General features: G+C 49.7%; 1 protein-coding gene across 2 annotated transcripts in view; it reads right to left on the bottom strand.

The window, feature by feature from the left end:
- Positions 1-8,210: 8,210 nt before the first annotated feature.
- PPIL2 (peptidylprolyl isomerase like 2) overlaps positions 8,211-17,469 on the bottom strand; it is a 56,467-nt gene continuing 47,208 nt past the window's right edge. The window contains exons 17-20 of one of the 2 annotated variants that reach the window (XM_052691372.1): positions 11,869-11,941; positions 11,655-11,717; positions 11,019-11,158; positions 8,211-9,467 (exon numbers count right to left, since the gene is read on the bottom strand). In XM_052691372.1, coding sequence (XP_052547332.1) covers positions 9,374-9,467; positions 11,019-11,158; positions 11,655-11,717; positions 11,869-11,941 — 370 coding nt within the window. In that variant the 3' untranslated portion in view covers positions 8,211-9,373. Of the gene's footprint in view, positions 9,468-9,531; positions 10,048-11,018; positions 11,159-11,654; positions 11,718-11,868; positions 11,942-17,469 lie in introns of those variants that run through there. The other variant, XM_052691373.1, reaches the window with a different exon arrangement.

Raw genomic sequence — 17,469 nt, 5'->3', positions numbered from 1 at the left:
TCCTTAAGGCAGTGGGGACGACTCCTGCTTACCTTCCTGTCCTCCACGTGCTTGGAAACAAATCCCACAAGGACAGCGTGCTCTGAAATTCTCTGCCTATCCCCGCAGCGCATCCCCAGTGATCACTCTTCTCCCTACCTTGAGCATCCCATTAAGAAAGTCCAGTCTGTGGCACTCATGGGTTCAGCGAATGGTAACACCAAGTAAAGCAATGTTTTCTTCTAAAGATGAATCTGATGGCCGTATTCATCTTCACAGTTGTCTTCGTTGATTTGGAAGACTAATTTTAAAAACTTCTCAATATCGTAGCAAAGGGCTATTGCAGTGATTTGGTTACTTTCCTGTACAATGCAGGTGTAGGATCGTCCTTAATTGCTTTAGACCAGCTAAGTATAAATGACTTCAAAGGAAATGCTTTGCATTAGACTTGCCTACTTGCACAAGTCATATGTGTGTGTTAAGCACTGAAGTGTTAATGAAATGTTCCTGGGAGTTCTCTGAACTCCAAGGCAGGCCAAATGGTGTGGCTGTGATCCATGGATTATTTTAGGGTGGTTCATCAGTGGAGTCCATAGAATGTAAATAGAAAACGGTGGTTTGAATTTGAATGCTTTCAATGAAGTCAGAACTCGTTAGCCAAGAGGTGTGGGATGCGGAGGGGGAGTCAGGTTTTCATTTGGTCAGCTGAGTGTGCGGCGTTGCTGAGCTGGCGAGACTGCATAAATGTGAGCCCTGTAGACTGAGGTGGGGAATGAAGTAATTCAGTGTGTGCATATTCAGTGACTCTGCAGTAATCCACTGCTTCATCTCACAAGTAAAAGGGGATGCTCCACATGAGAGATCAAACGTGCTATTTCCATCGTGAGGAAAATTGCCTGACCGCAATTAGATTGCAGGAAGAATTCTGAAATTGTGAACTCCAGTTTTGTCTCTTGCCAGCTGGAAAACATCTTGAGATGGATAGCAGTGAGCAGATGCCTTGTCTAGGGATTGGGAATCTTCCATAAGAAGATCTTTTTGTCTGCTGAAAGTAGGTAAGTGAATGCCTGTCCTGGTTGAGGGCTCTCAGTTGCACTGTATTTTTAAGCACTGTAGCACTGCAGTGTGACATGCATGGCCTCACTGCCAATCGTGGTTAGCTGACAAGGGAAGGTCACAGGTGGAGCTCAGCTGAATCTCCAAGTAGGGCCCTGGTGAGACAGCTCTGTCCACATGGGGCTCCTTCCTTTCTTGTCCCTTTCTCCACCTCTCCTTGGCTGCCCCAGCTGGTGCAGCATTGAGGACCTGAGCACAGCCAGTGGCTGCTGTTAGCTGGTGCTGCACCACGCAGTTTCCTGGCTGTGATGAAGCTCTGCTGAGCCATATGACTGATGAGCCTTCACTAGTAAAGGCTGAGCTAGTCTGAGGGTCTGCCTTACTCATTTCTGTGCACTGACAGCAGCTATTCTTTCATTCAGAATGGAGTTTGCATGCAGTCATTTATATATATATATATGCAAATTCCATCACAGCATGGCTCCTTACCTTTTACCATAAAGAAGGGTGCAAACATGCTTTAACATTCACTTAACATTTTAACTTTGTGACTCACTTAGAAATGATCCTTCTGCTTTGCTTTACAACTGAAGAAAGTTAACTTAGTTTTCTGAAATTATGTCTGAACAAAACCTCCCAGGTTGGGCCCAGGAGCTGATGGCAGTCCAGTGTTGTTGGATGAGCTTCTGCAAAGAAAACGTTTTCCTTGTCTGAATGGTCTGTGTGGCGCAGACACAACACTTTGGTGGTTGGATGGCTATTTATTCTGCCAGGCTTCTGTTCAGTGCAATATACGTGAAGATGCCGGCAGCCTTGTCTCTTACTGCAGAACACAGCCCATTATGGTTCTAGGAGAAGATTACAACAAAAGCATCTTTGAGTTTGGCTGTGCCCATTACTCTGCGCACAGTGGCTTGCTTTAAGTCATCCTGTTGGTTCTTTGTCCCTAGGAGCAGGAGTGCACCTGCACACAGTGCTGCTGCTGTGCTGCCAGGATGAAAGCGCATCCTTTCAGTGGGAGAACAATGGAGGTGTGTTTCTGGCTGCTGAATGCTTCTGGTTTTGTGCTTTGCGCTGGGGAGTGAAAGGCATTAATAGCCAGCTCTGCTAGAATTGTGGTTCAAGTTGTGTTTGCTTAAAAGAGAAGTCAAACAAGCTGTATTCTGCAGTAAAGGTGATTTAAAATTTACTGCTGTATCACAAAAAAGCAATACTCACCCAGGGTGCAGCACTTAGAGTGAAAATTAAGAGCAGAGGTTCTGTGCACCGGCTGTGCAAACACCGCTTTTCAAAATGAAAACCCAGTAAAGCCAGGGATCTTGTGACACGGAGTGGGGCTGCCAAGGGTGAGATGATCTGATTTTGCAATAGGGCCCGGGCAGATTGCTACATCTGGGAAATGGGTTGCAGATGTAAACCATGTGCTGCTGAGAGCTGGGGGTGAGTGCAGAGCTCCATGCTTCTCCTGCAGCTGTCCTGCTGATTGAGTGCAAGCACAGATCAGTTAGAAAGAAGTCTCATGAGGATTAGCACCCCACAATCCATCCTTCTCCATGCACTGCTTTATGGTGCCTGGTGTGGGGCTGCCAGCCAGGGGCTATGCTGGGAGGAGCAGTGCTTTCCCTGAGGTCACTGTGCTCTTTCTTATACTGCCCTGGCCCAAGCTGCCCAAGAAAATCACAGCTCAGTTTGCCCCTGCTCTGCTTCACTGTTTGTGTCCTTACAGGCCTGAATTATTTATCTGTTTCCCACTGATGGTCAAGTGAGCACTGTTTTGATGGGCATGTGGCATGCTCCACTTCTTCATTAGGTAGAACAGATACAACTGTAAATCTGCTTCTGCTTGCATTTTCCTTCCCTTTCTTCCTCTTTAAAAAAATCTTCCTCCTTCCTGAATTCCCCACGTGATGTGAGATCCAAAGCAGCACAAGGTTGCTGTGCCTGCCTGTTGTCACCCTGCCCTGAGCTGCTGGCAGTGCAGGCGGTTCTTGCTGCTCCCCTGGTGCTGAACTGCTGCCTCCATTCAGGTCTAAATACGGTGCTTTGTGACAGAAGGTTTGTGTGTGAACTGCAGCCCTGCAGTGAGGCCGTGCTCTGTGCTCCACACTGACACACCAGATGCAGTTTGTGTCACTGTAATTTCCCCACCCTGTCTTCTGGTTCTTGCAGCACAGAGGGTGCAGACACAAATTAATGCCCTGTAATTGCCTACTCATAACACAGAAACAAAAATGTTTTGCAGCATTCTTTCAGTGTTTACTAAAAAGCAGACTTTGCTCTGGCAGTGCTCCCTGGCAGCCCAGCCCTCGCTGAAGGTTAACAGCTCCTCCAGTTAATGATTATCTCCATGTGCGCAGTGTTTCACAGCTCAAACATGCAATATGTGGCCGTGCGATGGCTGCGGCACCTGGCACAGAGCCTAGAGCACACAGACACAGCCATACTGGGCCAGGGCCTGTCTGGCATGAGCTAGGATCCCTGCCAGCTGGGATGTGGGGCTGTAGGGGACCAGAGGAGGACACGGGGATGCTCAGAGGTTGGAGCACCTCTGCTAGGGAAACGGGCTGAGAGCTGCAGGTGTTCAGCCCAGAGAAGAGAAAGAAGTTGCCAATAATAACACAGCTCCTGGCCCCACAGCCCTGTCCGGCTGCTGCAGGAGTGCCAGGACAGATTCCAGCAGCAGCTATGGGGACCAGGGCTGACATTGCAGTGGCTGCCAGGAGACAGCCGTCCCCCCGATGGAAATGCCACAGAGAAGTGCAAAGCAGCACAGCTGGGGCACACACTGCTCCTCAGGACGGGAATTTTACAGGCATCGTTCACCCTGGGCGCTGTGCTGGTTCCCAGCCTCCGACACAAGGCAGCGGTGCCAGCCCTGTGCCAGGCAGCCCTGTTTGCCTCACAGGGAACCCTGCCCGCCTGCAGCTCCCAGCGCAACCCTCACCTTTGCCTCCCTGGCCCAGAAACCCATCTGTGAGGGCTGAGCCCAGGCCCGCGCCAGGGACTTGATCACAGCCACAACCTCCTCCAGAGGCACACAGCCTGAAGGGTGCTGGGGCGGCTGACCCCCCCTGCACAGCTCTGGGAGGGGGCTCTGTGGGCTGGGCGCCTGCAGCCAACACGTCTGTGCAGCATGTGGACTGTGCCTCTGCACAGGAGCCCCACGGCTGGCGCTGTATAAATTAGAGCTTTAAACAAATGGGGTGCAGAACATCCCTGCTAAAGGCACAGCAATCCGCTGCTGAGCCCTTTGCTTTTTCTGCTTTTGCTCTATTTTTAAGGTCCGTACCAAACAGCATGCTGGTGAAGCTGAGCCCTTTGTGTTATTTGGAGGCAAACATGCAAAAAAGACTCTGCAATGCCAGATTGCAGCTCAGTGAAATGAAGGCAAAACAGGGTTTGCACAAGCACAGAGGTGTAAAGCGAGGCCAAAGAGCATCTGTGGCTGGGATGTGCCTGTCAGGCTGTGCACAGCAGCAGGCGCAGGCCCAAAGGGTGCTCCAGTGCCCAGCAAACAGTGCAGACAGGATCCGGGCAGCAGACACCCTGGTTTATGTGCTCACCCATTGCTTTACTCCTGAGGCCAGGGCCATGGAGCATGGAAAAGCTGAAAAAGCCTTCTGAGGAATAGGGAGGGTTTTCTCCTACACACACACACACAGACGCACACAAACAAAATCCTAACCCAAACTGTGTTCTGAAGGAGAAGCAAAGATCAGAAACACTGTAAGCAGTTGGAGATGAAGCACCAAAAATAGCATCCGAAGTTCCCTCTGTGCGCTCCCTGTAGGCAGCCGGCTCTATATTTGTCTTCACTTGCCCTTCTGCTGCAATCAATTTGTAGTTGCCGCTGGCGAGGAACCCATCTATTAAAAGCCTGGCTGGGATCTGCAGAGAATGCCTGCAATAAAATATTTGGCCATTTTCATAGAAAAACCCAAGTGTCTCTCGCAGATCCCCCAGCTGCAGCCATGCAGCAGCCCAATGCACGGGGCCATCGTGCAGCTCCAGCCGTGCCCCACAGCACTGCTGGCACCTCACCTGTGCAGCACCAGGCTTTGGTGCTGGAGCCTCCGGCCAAGGGAGAAAGATTTGCTCTGCAGCTGCTTGGAGGCCTGTGTGCATTTGGCATTTTCTGCCTGCTGGCACCTTATCTATCTTGGAGATTTGCTGCCAGCAGCACTGGGGAGGCAACCTCCTCAGGGGTCCGCTGCACTTGTGGTCAAAACAAATGTTTTCTATCATCCCTTTCATCACGGGATGAAAGCACAGACAGAAATCACACAGCTGCTCCCTTGGTGGGCTGCTGGAAGCCACTCTCACTGCCCCAGAATGCCTCCACCTGGGGATGTGGAGATTGGCAAAATGAAGCAACAGAGCACCATTAGCAGAGGGCTGTGCTTCCTGGAGGCCAGCAGCAACCCCAGCCCCGCTGAGTGTGGATGGGGGCTCTCACACATGGGGATACTGCACGCAGAAACCTTAATCCCAAGGGTTCCACAGCACAGGATGGAGTCACCTCACTGTCTCCAAATCCAGCACAAAGCTCCTGGAGCACAGGCACGGTGGGAGGCATGCAGCATGGGCAGCCAAACATGGCAGCAGAGAGGGGACCCAATCCCACCTATGAACAGTGCAGGGAAGCAAGCATCAGGAGGGAGGGTGACCATGTGAGCTAAGGGACAATGCTGGCAGAAAAGCAAATAGATATAATTAACCATTAATAAATGGAGGCCGAAGATTAGAGAACATATCTACTATCAGAAAAGGGAAACCTTGGGAGGCTTTCCAGGGGAAGGGCTGACGACAGCTGGCTCTATGTTCCATGTGGACTGTGGCTGCTTTTCAGGAGCCATGAAGCTGCACGCTGCCAGCTCCAGCTGCTGTGAGTGCTCATGAGCCCTTTTCTGTGTGAAAGGGAAAATTCAGCCGCTCCGTGACGTCAGGAGCACTGAAACCTCACGTGGGATTGGGAAGCTGCCCTGGCACAGTGGGGCACAATGCAGACCCCAGGGCCTCAGCCTGCAGCCCAGCCTGGGCTCCTCAGCCCCAGACATGACCTGCAGCTGTTAACTGCTTGGCTGTTCTGAAGAGGGGTTGTGGTACACACACGAGTGCTGCTGCCACTGCTGGGGTTTGCAGGGGCACAGCAACAGTGGGAAACACTTCACTCCCTGCTGCTTTGCCAGAGGTTGAGGTCAGAGAGCTGCACGTGCCCATCTCAGGGTATCCAGTGCTGGCCTCGCAGCACTGAGCCTTGCAGCAGCAGCAGCAGAATCCCTGCAGGTGCATCCCCACCTCTGGTCCCTGCCCCACAGCCCGATCAATTCCCCACTACAATAAATCTGATTTACAAAGAAAGTGGAAACAAAAGATCCCAGCCATTGCACAAAGCCAAGGGGCCAGCAGCTGCCAGTCTCCTTCCTGCACAGCCCATGGCCCATGTTATCCAAAGCAAACAGTGCTAAGAAGGTGGGGGGTGTTGACAAAAGCCATGCTAAAATCTCTCCTCCAAGAGCACTTACTACACATCATCTACTAGCATCAAATGCAAAGAGAGCAAAAATCTGCTTGCAAACAGCACCCAGCAGTGGAGTTCTGCACTAAGGCTGCCCAATTCCTGCCAGTCTATTGGGGCACAGCAAGGACCGGCGCAGGTGCCCCCTGCAGCACAGTCCTGGCTGCGGAACCCTGGGAGCTGCAGGGCAGAAAAGGCTCAGAGAAACCTCTTCTCTGCTCTCTATCAACTCAGGTAGCAGAAACTCTGCAAATGGCCCTGCAGCGAGCCGTGAGCACGAGGGCCGCACCGCCCTGCCCTCCACACCACCTCGTGTCCTGCCTGTCCGGCCAAACATTCTGACTTGTACTTTTAAGGAGAGCTTTGTCTCTTTGTCCCTGCAATTTTGCCTATCAGTAGAAAAGCTGAAGTAAAAAACAAAACTCAACAAACCAACCAGCTATGCATACATCCAGGTGATGGAGGGCGCAGGGAGGTGGGGGTCAGGACAGAGGCCCAGGGCTGCAGTGCCCCACACTGGCCCACACTGCAGCCCCACGGGCGGGTAGAGCCAACAGCCAGCGAGGGCAGCAGTGGGGGCAGGAGCAGCTGGGAAAGCAGAGCCCTGAGCCGCGGAGCTTCCACTGCTTAGAGCAAAGCTCCAAGGTTACTCTGCCTTCCTGGAATGCAGGAAGTGGTGGCTGCTCCTGCCTGTTGGCAACTGGGAAACTGTAATGAAATGGGCAGTGCAAGGCCGGCAGCCCCACAGCAATCACAGAGTCACAGAATCACAGAATCACAGAATCACCCGGGTTGGAAGGGACCTCAAGGATCATGTAGTTCCAACCCCCCTGCCCAGCAGGGCCACCAAACACACACATTCAGATCAGGTTGCCCAGGACCCCGTCCAACCTGGCCTTGAACACGTCCAAGGACGGAGCATCCACAACCTCCCTGGGCAGCCCGTTCCAGGGCCTAACCACTCTCCTTGTAAAGAACTTCCCCCTAACATCCAACCTCAATCTTTCCTCCTTCAACTTGGATCCATTAGCAATCAGAGACTTCTGCCAGAAACCTCCGGCAGAACAGGAAAGCGAGCACTTCTCTTTGCAGCCTGCTGCTGCAAAAGGAGCCCATCTTTGTAGCACCTGCAGCACAGCCCCAGCAGGGCAGCAGTCCTCACCACACCACTTCCTTGTAATCAAAAGCTCCTTGCTTTCATAATAATCTCCATTCTAATCTGTTATGGAAAACCATTACACCCTTGTGGAGTTCATTAAACTGCAACAGCTCCAGCAACACTGTGAATTTTGCAACTTTAGAATGCACTGAAGCAGATGGTGCATAAAAGGGATCGATACCCCTCTGTGAGGCAGAGGCCAGCCCAGGAGAAGCAGCAAGCTGCAGTCCGGCACCAGCAGCTCAGCTGCAGGAAAGCACCACACAGCTCCTGGAATTGTGTATGGCTTTGTACCCTGCAAACGCTGCAGAAAACCCCTGCTATTCTTTAAATGAATTTCAACTTCCTATAGTTTAACAAGGATGGAATCATATCCGCAAAGATCCCTGAGTTCCTCACAAGCATCTTAAAACATAGGAATGAATCATTTCCTTGCACAACAATCGATGCTGTAATGCTGTGATCCTGGAAATCACAGCTGAGGGTAAAACACAAGCATTCAAAAGAAAATAAAAGCATTTAATTGCAAAACTTGTTACCAAAATTTTTGTACAGCTATTTCATATAAGGGGAGACTTTAATCTCTTAAACCACTGATATCAATGTATTGGTTACAAAGATGACTACAAAACCACCTTCTCCGCCAGGAAGGGGAGGGTACTGCTCTGAAAACACCGGAGGTGAACTGAGAAGTCACGTTCAGGATCTACTGCACCACCTGTAAGTGACAGTAACACGGGTTACATTTCCCAGGCTGGCATTTCTGCACTCAGTAAGGCCTTTTGTAAGCATCCTAACAGTGTGGCTATGTAAGGAAATATTTGAGATGCCTATGCAGGGAGCAGCCCTAGGGGATGGCTAAAAAAATGCTGTGATGCTGTTTCTGTTCCCACTCAACTGCTCCAGGCTGTCAGTTCTGGACCCAGAGGGCAGCTCTGAGGCAGGGCAGCCCGGCCCCCCAGCTGCCCAGGGGCTCCAACGAGGCCAGCTGCCAGAGGAACAAGCGGTGCAGCTGCAGCAGGCACACTGCTCGCTGCTCAGCCTCACTGCTTTGCAGGCTGCTGGAGATCACATGGGTGCAGACACAGCTCATTTCAGAGTGAGCGAGGCCCTATGGAGACGGACAGCCGTCAGTCCACCCAGGAGGCAAGAGGAAAAGATGGAATTAGTCCTTGCTGAGAACAAGCACCAGGCAGCTGGAAAGGAGAGGCAGGAGGCTGCAGCCCTCTTCCCTCTGCAGAGCCTTCCAGCAGCTCGGGCACTTCCCCAGCACACCAATCCATCTGGCAGACCCGGCTTGCCTGGAAACGGTTACCTGCAAATGAAGCTCTTTCACAATGTAGCTGTTGCAAGGCTGGGTTCTGCCTGAGCCGCTGCTGGCTGCGCAGAGAAAGGCTCCAGCTAATCCCCAGCAGAGCTGTGGCTCTGCTCCCTGCTCAGCTGAGCAACAACAAAAAGGCCTTCGAGAAAGATGCAGTTGTGGGAACGCAGATCTCCAGAAAACAAAGCCTATTAACCAGCCTTAACAAAGCAACAGTTTTCTTCGCGGTGAATGCTGGTGCCTTCCCTCTCCCCAGGACAGATTGTCTTTCGGGCTCTTCAGGGACACGTGGGAGGCCTCCTTTTTGCCGTGCTGCTCCAGTGCTGGGCTCTCCGCATTGCTACCAGGAGCTGAAGTCCCCAAAGCCTGCACTCTTTTTCTCTTTCTTCGCAGCTGTGCTTGTCGAGGGCCCGTCATCTTCCATGCTGCGCTTCCTGGAGCCAAAATGAAAACACCCCTTAGGGACTGTTTGCTGCGCGGTGGGAGGGGGCAGCTGGCTGCCTTGCCCTCCCTGTAACAGCTACACCGGAGCCAGCTATGAATCAGAGAGGAGCGTGCGCCCTGGGCTGGCACAGCAGGGCTGGGGCTTCTGGCTGTCTGCAGGGATGGCTCGTGTCAGGCTTGGGACGCTTCCAAAAATGTGTTCAAAGCCTAGCAAGTTCTCCAGGTCAGAGCAGACTATTCAACAGCGGCACTTTTTTAGCACTGAAAGTTTGAGCCATAAGTGCTCCCCACACTTCTTACCCATGCTTGTGGTAGCAGAAGGATTTATGGGGAACTGGGTGTAAAGCAGCTGAGTCTGCTCCTTGTGCGTGGCATGCTGCACTCACCACTGCTATTCCCAGCTCACCTTCAGCAGAGCTTACAGCCCCATGGAAATTTTACACGGCCAGGTTCTGTGGTTTCATTGTCAGATAGCAGCAGGAAGAAGCCTGAGCCAAAGGGCTGCTGTGCCCTCCTGAAGGCAAGCTGCAGTGAGTGAAGGACCAGGAAAGAAATGCCCCTTCCGTACAGCTGGTAACAGTGAATGACAGTTTTATGCTGAACATAATATTTTAAGGTCCAAGCAATATTCCGTAACCAAAACGTTTTACTGAGCTGCACATGGAGCTGACCTACATGGACTGCCATATTTTTGTTCTCACAGTTACGCAAATGCCTGTAAGTCACACAGGCACAAAGAAGCTGACTCAGTTGCTGTCCAAATCTGTGTACACACAAATACATGTCTGCCTTTATGCAGTAGGCAGACAATAGTATTTTTGCAAATGCTGTTACAGAAGTCTGCTAAAAACCAAGCGGAAGGCATTCATCGTAATTTATCCAAAGCTGATGCTAGGCTGCAGCTGAGGCAGCATTCTGTGCTGTCTTTAGGTAAGCAAGAGATGCTGTCAACTCCGGTGGGTGCACAAAGGGTATCTGGGAGCGGGTGCTTTGGGACAGGCCTGTACAACCTGCCAGCTACCCTGAAGCTCCCACAGCGAGCCTGGGAACCTGCTGGCTGCACAGGAATCAGATCAGAAGACTGATGCAGGTTTAAAGCAGCTTCTTTGTGCTCAAGAAAAGCTGCTAAAGGAAAAGGTATCCATGGGACAGTGGCCTTAAGAAATAGCTGGAGAAGGGGAAGAGACCAGAACAAAAGGTGGAGGAGGAAGTGACTTTTACAGTTCCTGCTTAAGAACTTCTACATTGTAGACACATATCTACAATTGTGAAGTCTGCAAACACTGCTGAGGACCAACTCAGCCATGTTCAAGTGCTGGGAAAAAAAAAAGCTCACAACTTTCGATTCTGAAAAATAACAACTAGAGGGATCTCCAACTCCTGCATGACAGAGTCTTTGCAAAGCTTGCTGGCACTAAGCAAACATCTGGCCTGTTCCAGAGCTCTAGCAGGTAGCACTGAGAAACAGCAATGGACAGGGTCAGCATCCAGCCAGAAAGGCAACTAAAACTGAACAAAGATCAGCTGGGCAGAGAACTTACGCTGCAGCCATGTTAATGTATTTTCCAATCCCCTGACGGTAAGTTTTAGGAGTCTGAACATCTTTCTTCAGTGGGACCACCTCAGCTTTTGTTTTGGCTGCTTCTTCTTCCAGCTGAACCTTCTCTCTTTCTGCAGCAACCTACGGGAAGCAGAGTGCAATCTGTTACAACAGCTCATCTAGAGAAAGGAGACCATGACTATAGTTCTTTGAAACTATACAGCACTCTAAGACAGCAATCTGCACTGCTGCAACAACAGGGTTGGCTTTAGGAAAAGGACCTCACCCTGCTGTCTGCAGCCAGTACAACAAAACTTCTCTTTGTCACCTCCACCCATAGTGGGCATTTGGAAAGGAACCTATTGCTAAGGGTGAGGAGGGGAGCCGTGCCAGACTGAGCTCCAAAGACCTCTCAGCTGAAACAGCAGCTGTGCTCCCTGTGCACAACGCAACGTAAGGAGCAGCTGTGCCACCTCACCTTGTGCTTGTGTGGGCCAGGGATTTCCACATGCAGGGGGAGGTGAAAAGAGGCACGGGAGAAGTATATGGTCTCCACAAGGGACCAACTGGGGCAAAAACTGAAGTCACTGAGCTTCAAAGTTCTCCAGCCTATCAGATGAGAGAAAGCCATACTCACCTGTGCATCTGCCTCCTCATACGGGTCTACAAAAATGGTTGTTGCCTGGATTCGTATTTCTTCCTGTGAGCAGAAGAGGAGAACGTTGACTCTCTGGTTGAATTGCAATGTCTGCCCCAGGTTCTGCTTCGGGGAAGCAGCAGCAGGGTGACCATGCTGTGCAGGGCCAGAGACGCTCGCTATCCCCACACAGCTCCCATCACTTCCCACCTACCTTGGGACGGTCTGTCTTCGGGTCACTTTCCACGTTCTCCATAGCAGTCAGAGTCTCAAAGCCACCAACCACTCTAAGAGAGAAAGACAACTTCCAGCTGTCACAGCATCACTGGAATATTCCCACACTCTCACATCCAATATCATCACTGCCTACCCACTCTACCAGATTTTTATACCAAGTGTGTTTAGTGGAAGGGCAATCAGCAATTGCATTTGGAAGACTTAAGATAACGTCATTCGGGGTGGAAGGTAAGAATTTTTTTTCCTCAAATCTGGGATTTGAGTTTAAGTTTAAACGCAATAAGGAGAAGTCAAATATTCAGAGAGAATGCAAAGACATCTCCCCCCAGTGCAGCAGCCTTTTGGTGCACAGAAACCAGCCAGATGGGGAAGGAGCAACTGTGGGCAGCTGCCTGTGCAAGAAAAAACAAATCCAATGCAAAACGGGTTCATTTGCTAGCTTTACATCCATAAATTTGTATCTCATTTGTTACTACTATGAGCTTTGAAAACTAAACCAGACTGGGTCAAGAAAGCAGATGTTTTCATTAACTTCCCATTTTTGCTTGCAGCAGTGAACCTGGGGGAGGCTTTGGGAAAGCAGCAGAGCATCACATTGCGTACACCCCTCATCATAGGTTGTCTTTAAGAGGATCCTTGGATGCTTGTTTTTCAAGACAACATATGCAAACATTTGCTTTGAAACATTAAAAAAAGTCTGAAGACTTCTGGACGGTTGTTGGTGCTTTTTTCCTACCCTTCCTCACCCAAAAAAGAAGCATGGAACAATGGGAAAATTCCAGAAAAGGATATTTAGAAAGGATAAATGGGGTGATCCAGGTAATTATAAGCCTGTCTTCCTGGCACCTATCCCAGCAAAATAATGGAATAGTGGAGACAGGACATGATTAAGAAAGAAAGGAAATAAGTAACGGCAATCAACAAGGTTTTGTGGAAAACAGTCTGCCAGACAGCCTTCTATCTCTGAGCCACCAGATGTGGTTAATAGGGATAACAGCGTCAGCGGAACGGACTTCTGGAGGGTGCTGACATTTTGATGGAGAAACCAGAACGATGCGAACACGGCACGCGTTAAATCAAAAACCCGCTGGCAGGTGTGAAAATCTACCTTCAAATAAGAACCACTGGGTCAGTTTTTTTCCAAGGGGTCCTGCAGGGATCACCTCTCGGTCCCAAGGTATTTACTGGCTTAATCCATGTCCCTGTCCCCAGTTAAATGTGAAAATGGCTATATTTAGAACAGCAGTAAATAAAGCCCGCTGATGCCGGGGGATCCAGAGCCTTTACAAATGCAGGCTGTAGGTGGACAACATCTGCGATAACACAGCCAGGAACCAAAGCCACAGCCCAGACGAACGTCTGTGGGACAATGAGGAGCAGCCCTAATCCTGAACAGCGCTGCTCCCGGAGCCAGAGGAGCTCAGGAGCTGCACAGTGAGAGGGCAGGGCCTGCTGCCCAGGGAGCCCAGGGCTGCTCCTCACTGCACCGCCTGGGTAACGGGCACTAAAGACGTCCAACAGAAAGACCCAGCTGCAGAAAGCCCTGCTGAGTTCCAGAGGCTGCTGCCAAGCACCTGCCTGAACAGACGCGGTTCCTGCAAACACTTTGTTGTTGTGTGAGCATTCCAAACTTCTCCCTGTTACCCAAGGGTGTGTCGATATTCTGTAATCAGGTCGTGACTTCTAAAAAAACACGTATGCAGGCTAGAACAGATGCATTCGTTTGCAGCTGGAGATATCGCATGGGGGAGCTTTGAGAGCAGAGGGGGTCTGACAGCCCTGCATCGGCTCCAGCAACTTTGTAATGAAAACTCAATTTCAAAACTCTCCTCGGGCCAATATCAGATCCACTTTTAATACCAGTGATTAACACACAGCCTAAGATACACTCACTGTATTTTAATTGCTCCTAAAGGAAACTTCTGATTTAATATTGGAGGATTTTCTAGCCAACAGCTCCATTCATTATCTGCCTGTGTGTTTCCATTTAATTAGGTTCTGATAATTTAAAATAGTCAGATCAGCTGTGCACTAGCAATTTAATCGAGTAATCCCTTAGCCCGTAGCTAGACTTCCCACAGTATTATCCCTAATGCATTTTGGCAATGCTCATGAATCTCCACTCGCCATGCTAATTAAACATTACTGGGAATTCTTTGTCACTTGTACATTTTACATCAGTGGTAGATGTGGCATTCACAGGTCAGCAGTGAAAGAACGAGGTACCACCTGCTTGACATGATTAGAAAGTGTCAGAAGACAAGGATATCATCCTCGGGATGGCTTGGTGGCTTTTAGATCCACTGTTCAGATGTCAACAATAATCCACCAGAAATTGCTAGTCAGCACTTCTCATAGGACGTTTGTTGTTTTACTGCCTTCTGTCACTTTTCCAGTTATCAGTAAAGACTGCATTGAAATAAAAGAATCTGTATGACACTGCAAAGTTCAGACCCCAAATCAACTGCACTCACAACTGTGGATGTGTCCTGCAGGGAGGCAGCTGCCAGCACTTCCCTTCGTCTGCAGCACCAGCAGCCAGCTAAACATGCTGGCATTTGGTGCTTTGGTGTTGGCACCTCCAGTGACAGGTTGGTCCTTTTATGCCAACCGATGCAAACGAAAGTCAGTCCTGGTTCCAGACAGCAGCTTCCCTTCATTTCATGTTCCACTTCTAGCAAGGGTGCTCCTCATTCACAAGCGCTGGCACAACGTTGTTCTCACCTTGCTGCAGCTGCGGGCCTGCACAGCAGGTCATTTACTTTCCTCCTTCAGCTTCTTTTCCCCAAACTGTGAAAGAACTGTGTTCTTTCATACTCCTGCCTCTAACGCTTTCCACAGAAAGTACATCCATGCACGGTGCAGCGTCAGCACGGTGAGCTCTCAATATTGCTTTGTGTCTTTCCATACTGTGATAAAACTGCTCATAGAAATTAATTTCAATACAAGCCAGGAGCTGAGATGAGACAGCCCTGACCAGAAGAACTGGAAATAATTCCCAGGGTTAGTTTTGGTCAGGAACCCACGCCAAGGATCGGGCCCTGCTGAGGTGCTTCCAGAAAGGACGAGATCTGACCACAGCGCACAGCCACTGAGAACTGGGCTACGCATCCGTCAGGAAACTTGTGGCTAGCGGCAAACAGTTCAGCAGAACTTTCTTTGATTTATCAAATGGAATGCTGGCGCTCACGTTGGCTCTCAAAATACGACAAGTCGTTACTGTCAAACCTCAGGACGTTACTCTGCAGTGCTGAAAGCAGAGCGGCAGAACGCAGTGTGTCTCACCGCCATTGCTGCAGCAATTACCCCACAGCCAACAACCCAACCAGCACACCGAGGCACTTCTGGGGATTCTCTCCAGCCCCACAACACATGCCCTGGGACGTGGCCAAAAAAAAAGCCTACATAAGTAACATGTAGGAAAGACCATCAGATCAGTACATTAAAGCACTAAAAAACCTTCTAAAATGAGAGCAACTACTTAGCATTACTCAAATAACCCACTAACTTTGAAGAGATAAAACCTGCAGCATGAATGACTGTGAGTCTCAGCATGAAGAGCCCTGCAGACAGTTTTCATTAAGACAGAAGGTAAAGGCCGTGGGCTCAGCTGTACGTGGAGCACTGAGCACCGCTGCCAGCCGGCGGGTCGGCAGACAGGGGAGGCAGAAGGGCAGAACCAACTTTCCCTGCTGCACCGTGTGCGGCTCCGTTCCTCAGACAAGGCCACGCATGCTTTGTCCTGAACAGACCGTGCAAGTTTCTGTGAGGTTTAAACAGCAGTTCAGATGACAGCCCACAATGGAAAAGGTGACACCTTCAAGACACCATCCACATGAGAACAAGCAGCGAGACTGAGGGTTTGCTGTCTGTCTCCAGCAGATGCTCAACAGAGGAATGATGATCTCAGCAGTATATTTAGCTCAGTGTCCCTGTGACAGCTCGCTGTGCTTTTGGAGGAGCTTGACAAATGTTGCATTGCATTCACACGTGGGGGATAAGGCAGGTACATTTACATTTTTTCTGCTAAAAAAGTAATGAAAAACATGGTCTTATCTACGCGACACTGTTTTACTGACCACTGAGCTAAACTAGCACTGGAAATCTTTGCATCTCAAATTTAGAGATGTTATTTAAAATCCCACTTCATGTTATGGCTGTTTTATTATGCAAACCAGTAACTTTGTCTGGCAGTCACTGCCAAAACCTCTGCATGAAGTGCAAGAGAAACACGTGGAGAAAGCTCCATTCATTTGCAATATGCCAAGGAACTCTCACAGCTACACCAGCGTTGTTCCTACAGAGCACTGCAGCTCCCGAGCAGCCCCACAGCCATTCACACACGGACTTGCTTATTCTCAAACTCTTTAAGGCACAGTTCCTGTGCCTTATGCAGTGCTGGGGTGGCAGTCCTCCAGGACGATGGGGTTTCCTGACCAGAGGATGAAACAGGAACAACGTCTGGGCTTTCTCAAAAAAATGAAACACCAAAGCTTTAAACCAGGAACAGAAGCCACAAAGAAACTCTGTTTTGTAAATACATTCTGTACTCAAGCTTATTTTTATATTAAAACAAAAGAGTACATGCATTTATATAGACAGAGAACAATATATACAGTCACAAACACACACACTCTCAGGACAAAATGTTTTCTATGAATACACCCAACCCAAAACGGAGTAAGCAATTCCAACCAGCCACAAGGATGTAATCAAAATACCTCCATCTCTCCTAAGGGATTAGGATGGGAAATGGGACACAATAATGGAAAGCAACAAAACAGTAAAGCAACCTGGAGAAAAGCATTTGGAAACCAAACTCAGCAGATGAACCTGGCGCTTCCCAGCTCAGCAGCTGTGGGGTGCACTGATCCATAGCACACAGAAACAAACACTGCACCACCAAACCATTCCTGGGTACCTCAGTGCACTGTAGCAGCTTTACATTGTTATCGCTTTAGAGGACAAGAGCACTAAGCAGGTTAGGGGATATTAAATGCAATGATGCTTATCCAAGGGGAGTAAACTTTCTGCCACAAAAGCATCTGACAAGGGAAGCAGGAAAGGAAGAGAAGGCTGAGCTGAGCATGTCAGCTACTGACAGGTGACACTTCTTCCTTTGCTCCCTCTTTTGGCCTTCCTTTAATCTCGCTGCATACCTGCAGCCTGCGCTCACTGCCCCCCTTGTCCTTTGCCTCACCCACAGTTTGGACAGCAAACATTTCTCCCCTCCTGCTGATCACAACAGTGCAATCACTTTTCGCTATCATTCCAAACATGGACTTTCCCTTTGGTTTTGGAATGGGCTCCCCGGGATACCAGGAGGCATTTCATTTTCTTCAGGGCATTCTTCTTCCTTGGTTCAAAAGAAAGTGCAAACTGTTGGTGAAAGGTAAGCTGAAAGGGCTTGGTGCAGTAACACCCCTGCACCTGCGTGCACTCCGTTATCTCTCACGCAGCCAGCTGTCTGGCACAGATCGTGTTTCTATTTCTACTTACAAAGGTCAGATGAACTTGGTGTCTGATCCACAGGAATTATGAGCCACTGGAGTAACAGAAAATAAAAATAACGCAGATA

The sequence above is a fragment of the Tympanuchus pallidicinctus genome, unplaced genomic scaffold (assembly GCF_026119805.1).
Source record: "Tympanuchus pallidicinctus isolate F22 unplaced genomic scaffold, pur_lepc_1.0 scaffold28, whole genome shotgun sequence".
Taxonomy (NCBI): Eukaryota; Metazoa; Chordata; class Aves; order Galliformes; family Phasianidae; genus Tympanuchus; species Tympanuchus pallidicinctus.
The sequence above is the reverse complement of the archived record's forward strand: the minus strand, read 5'-3'. Positions and strand labels throughout refer to the sequence as shown.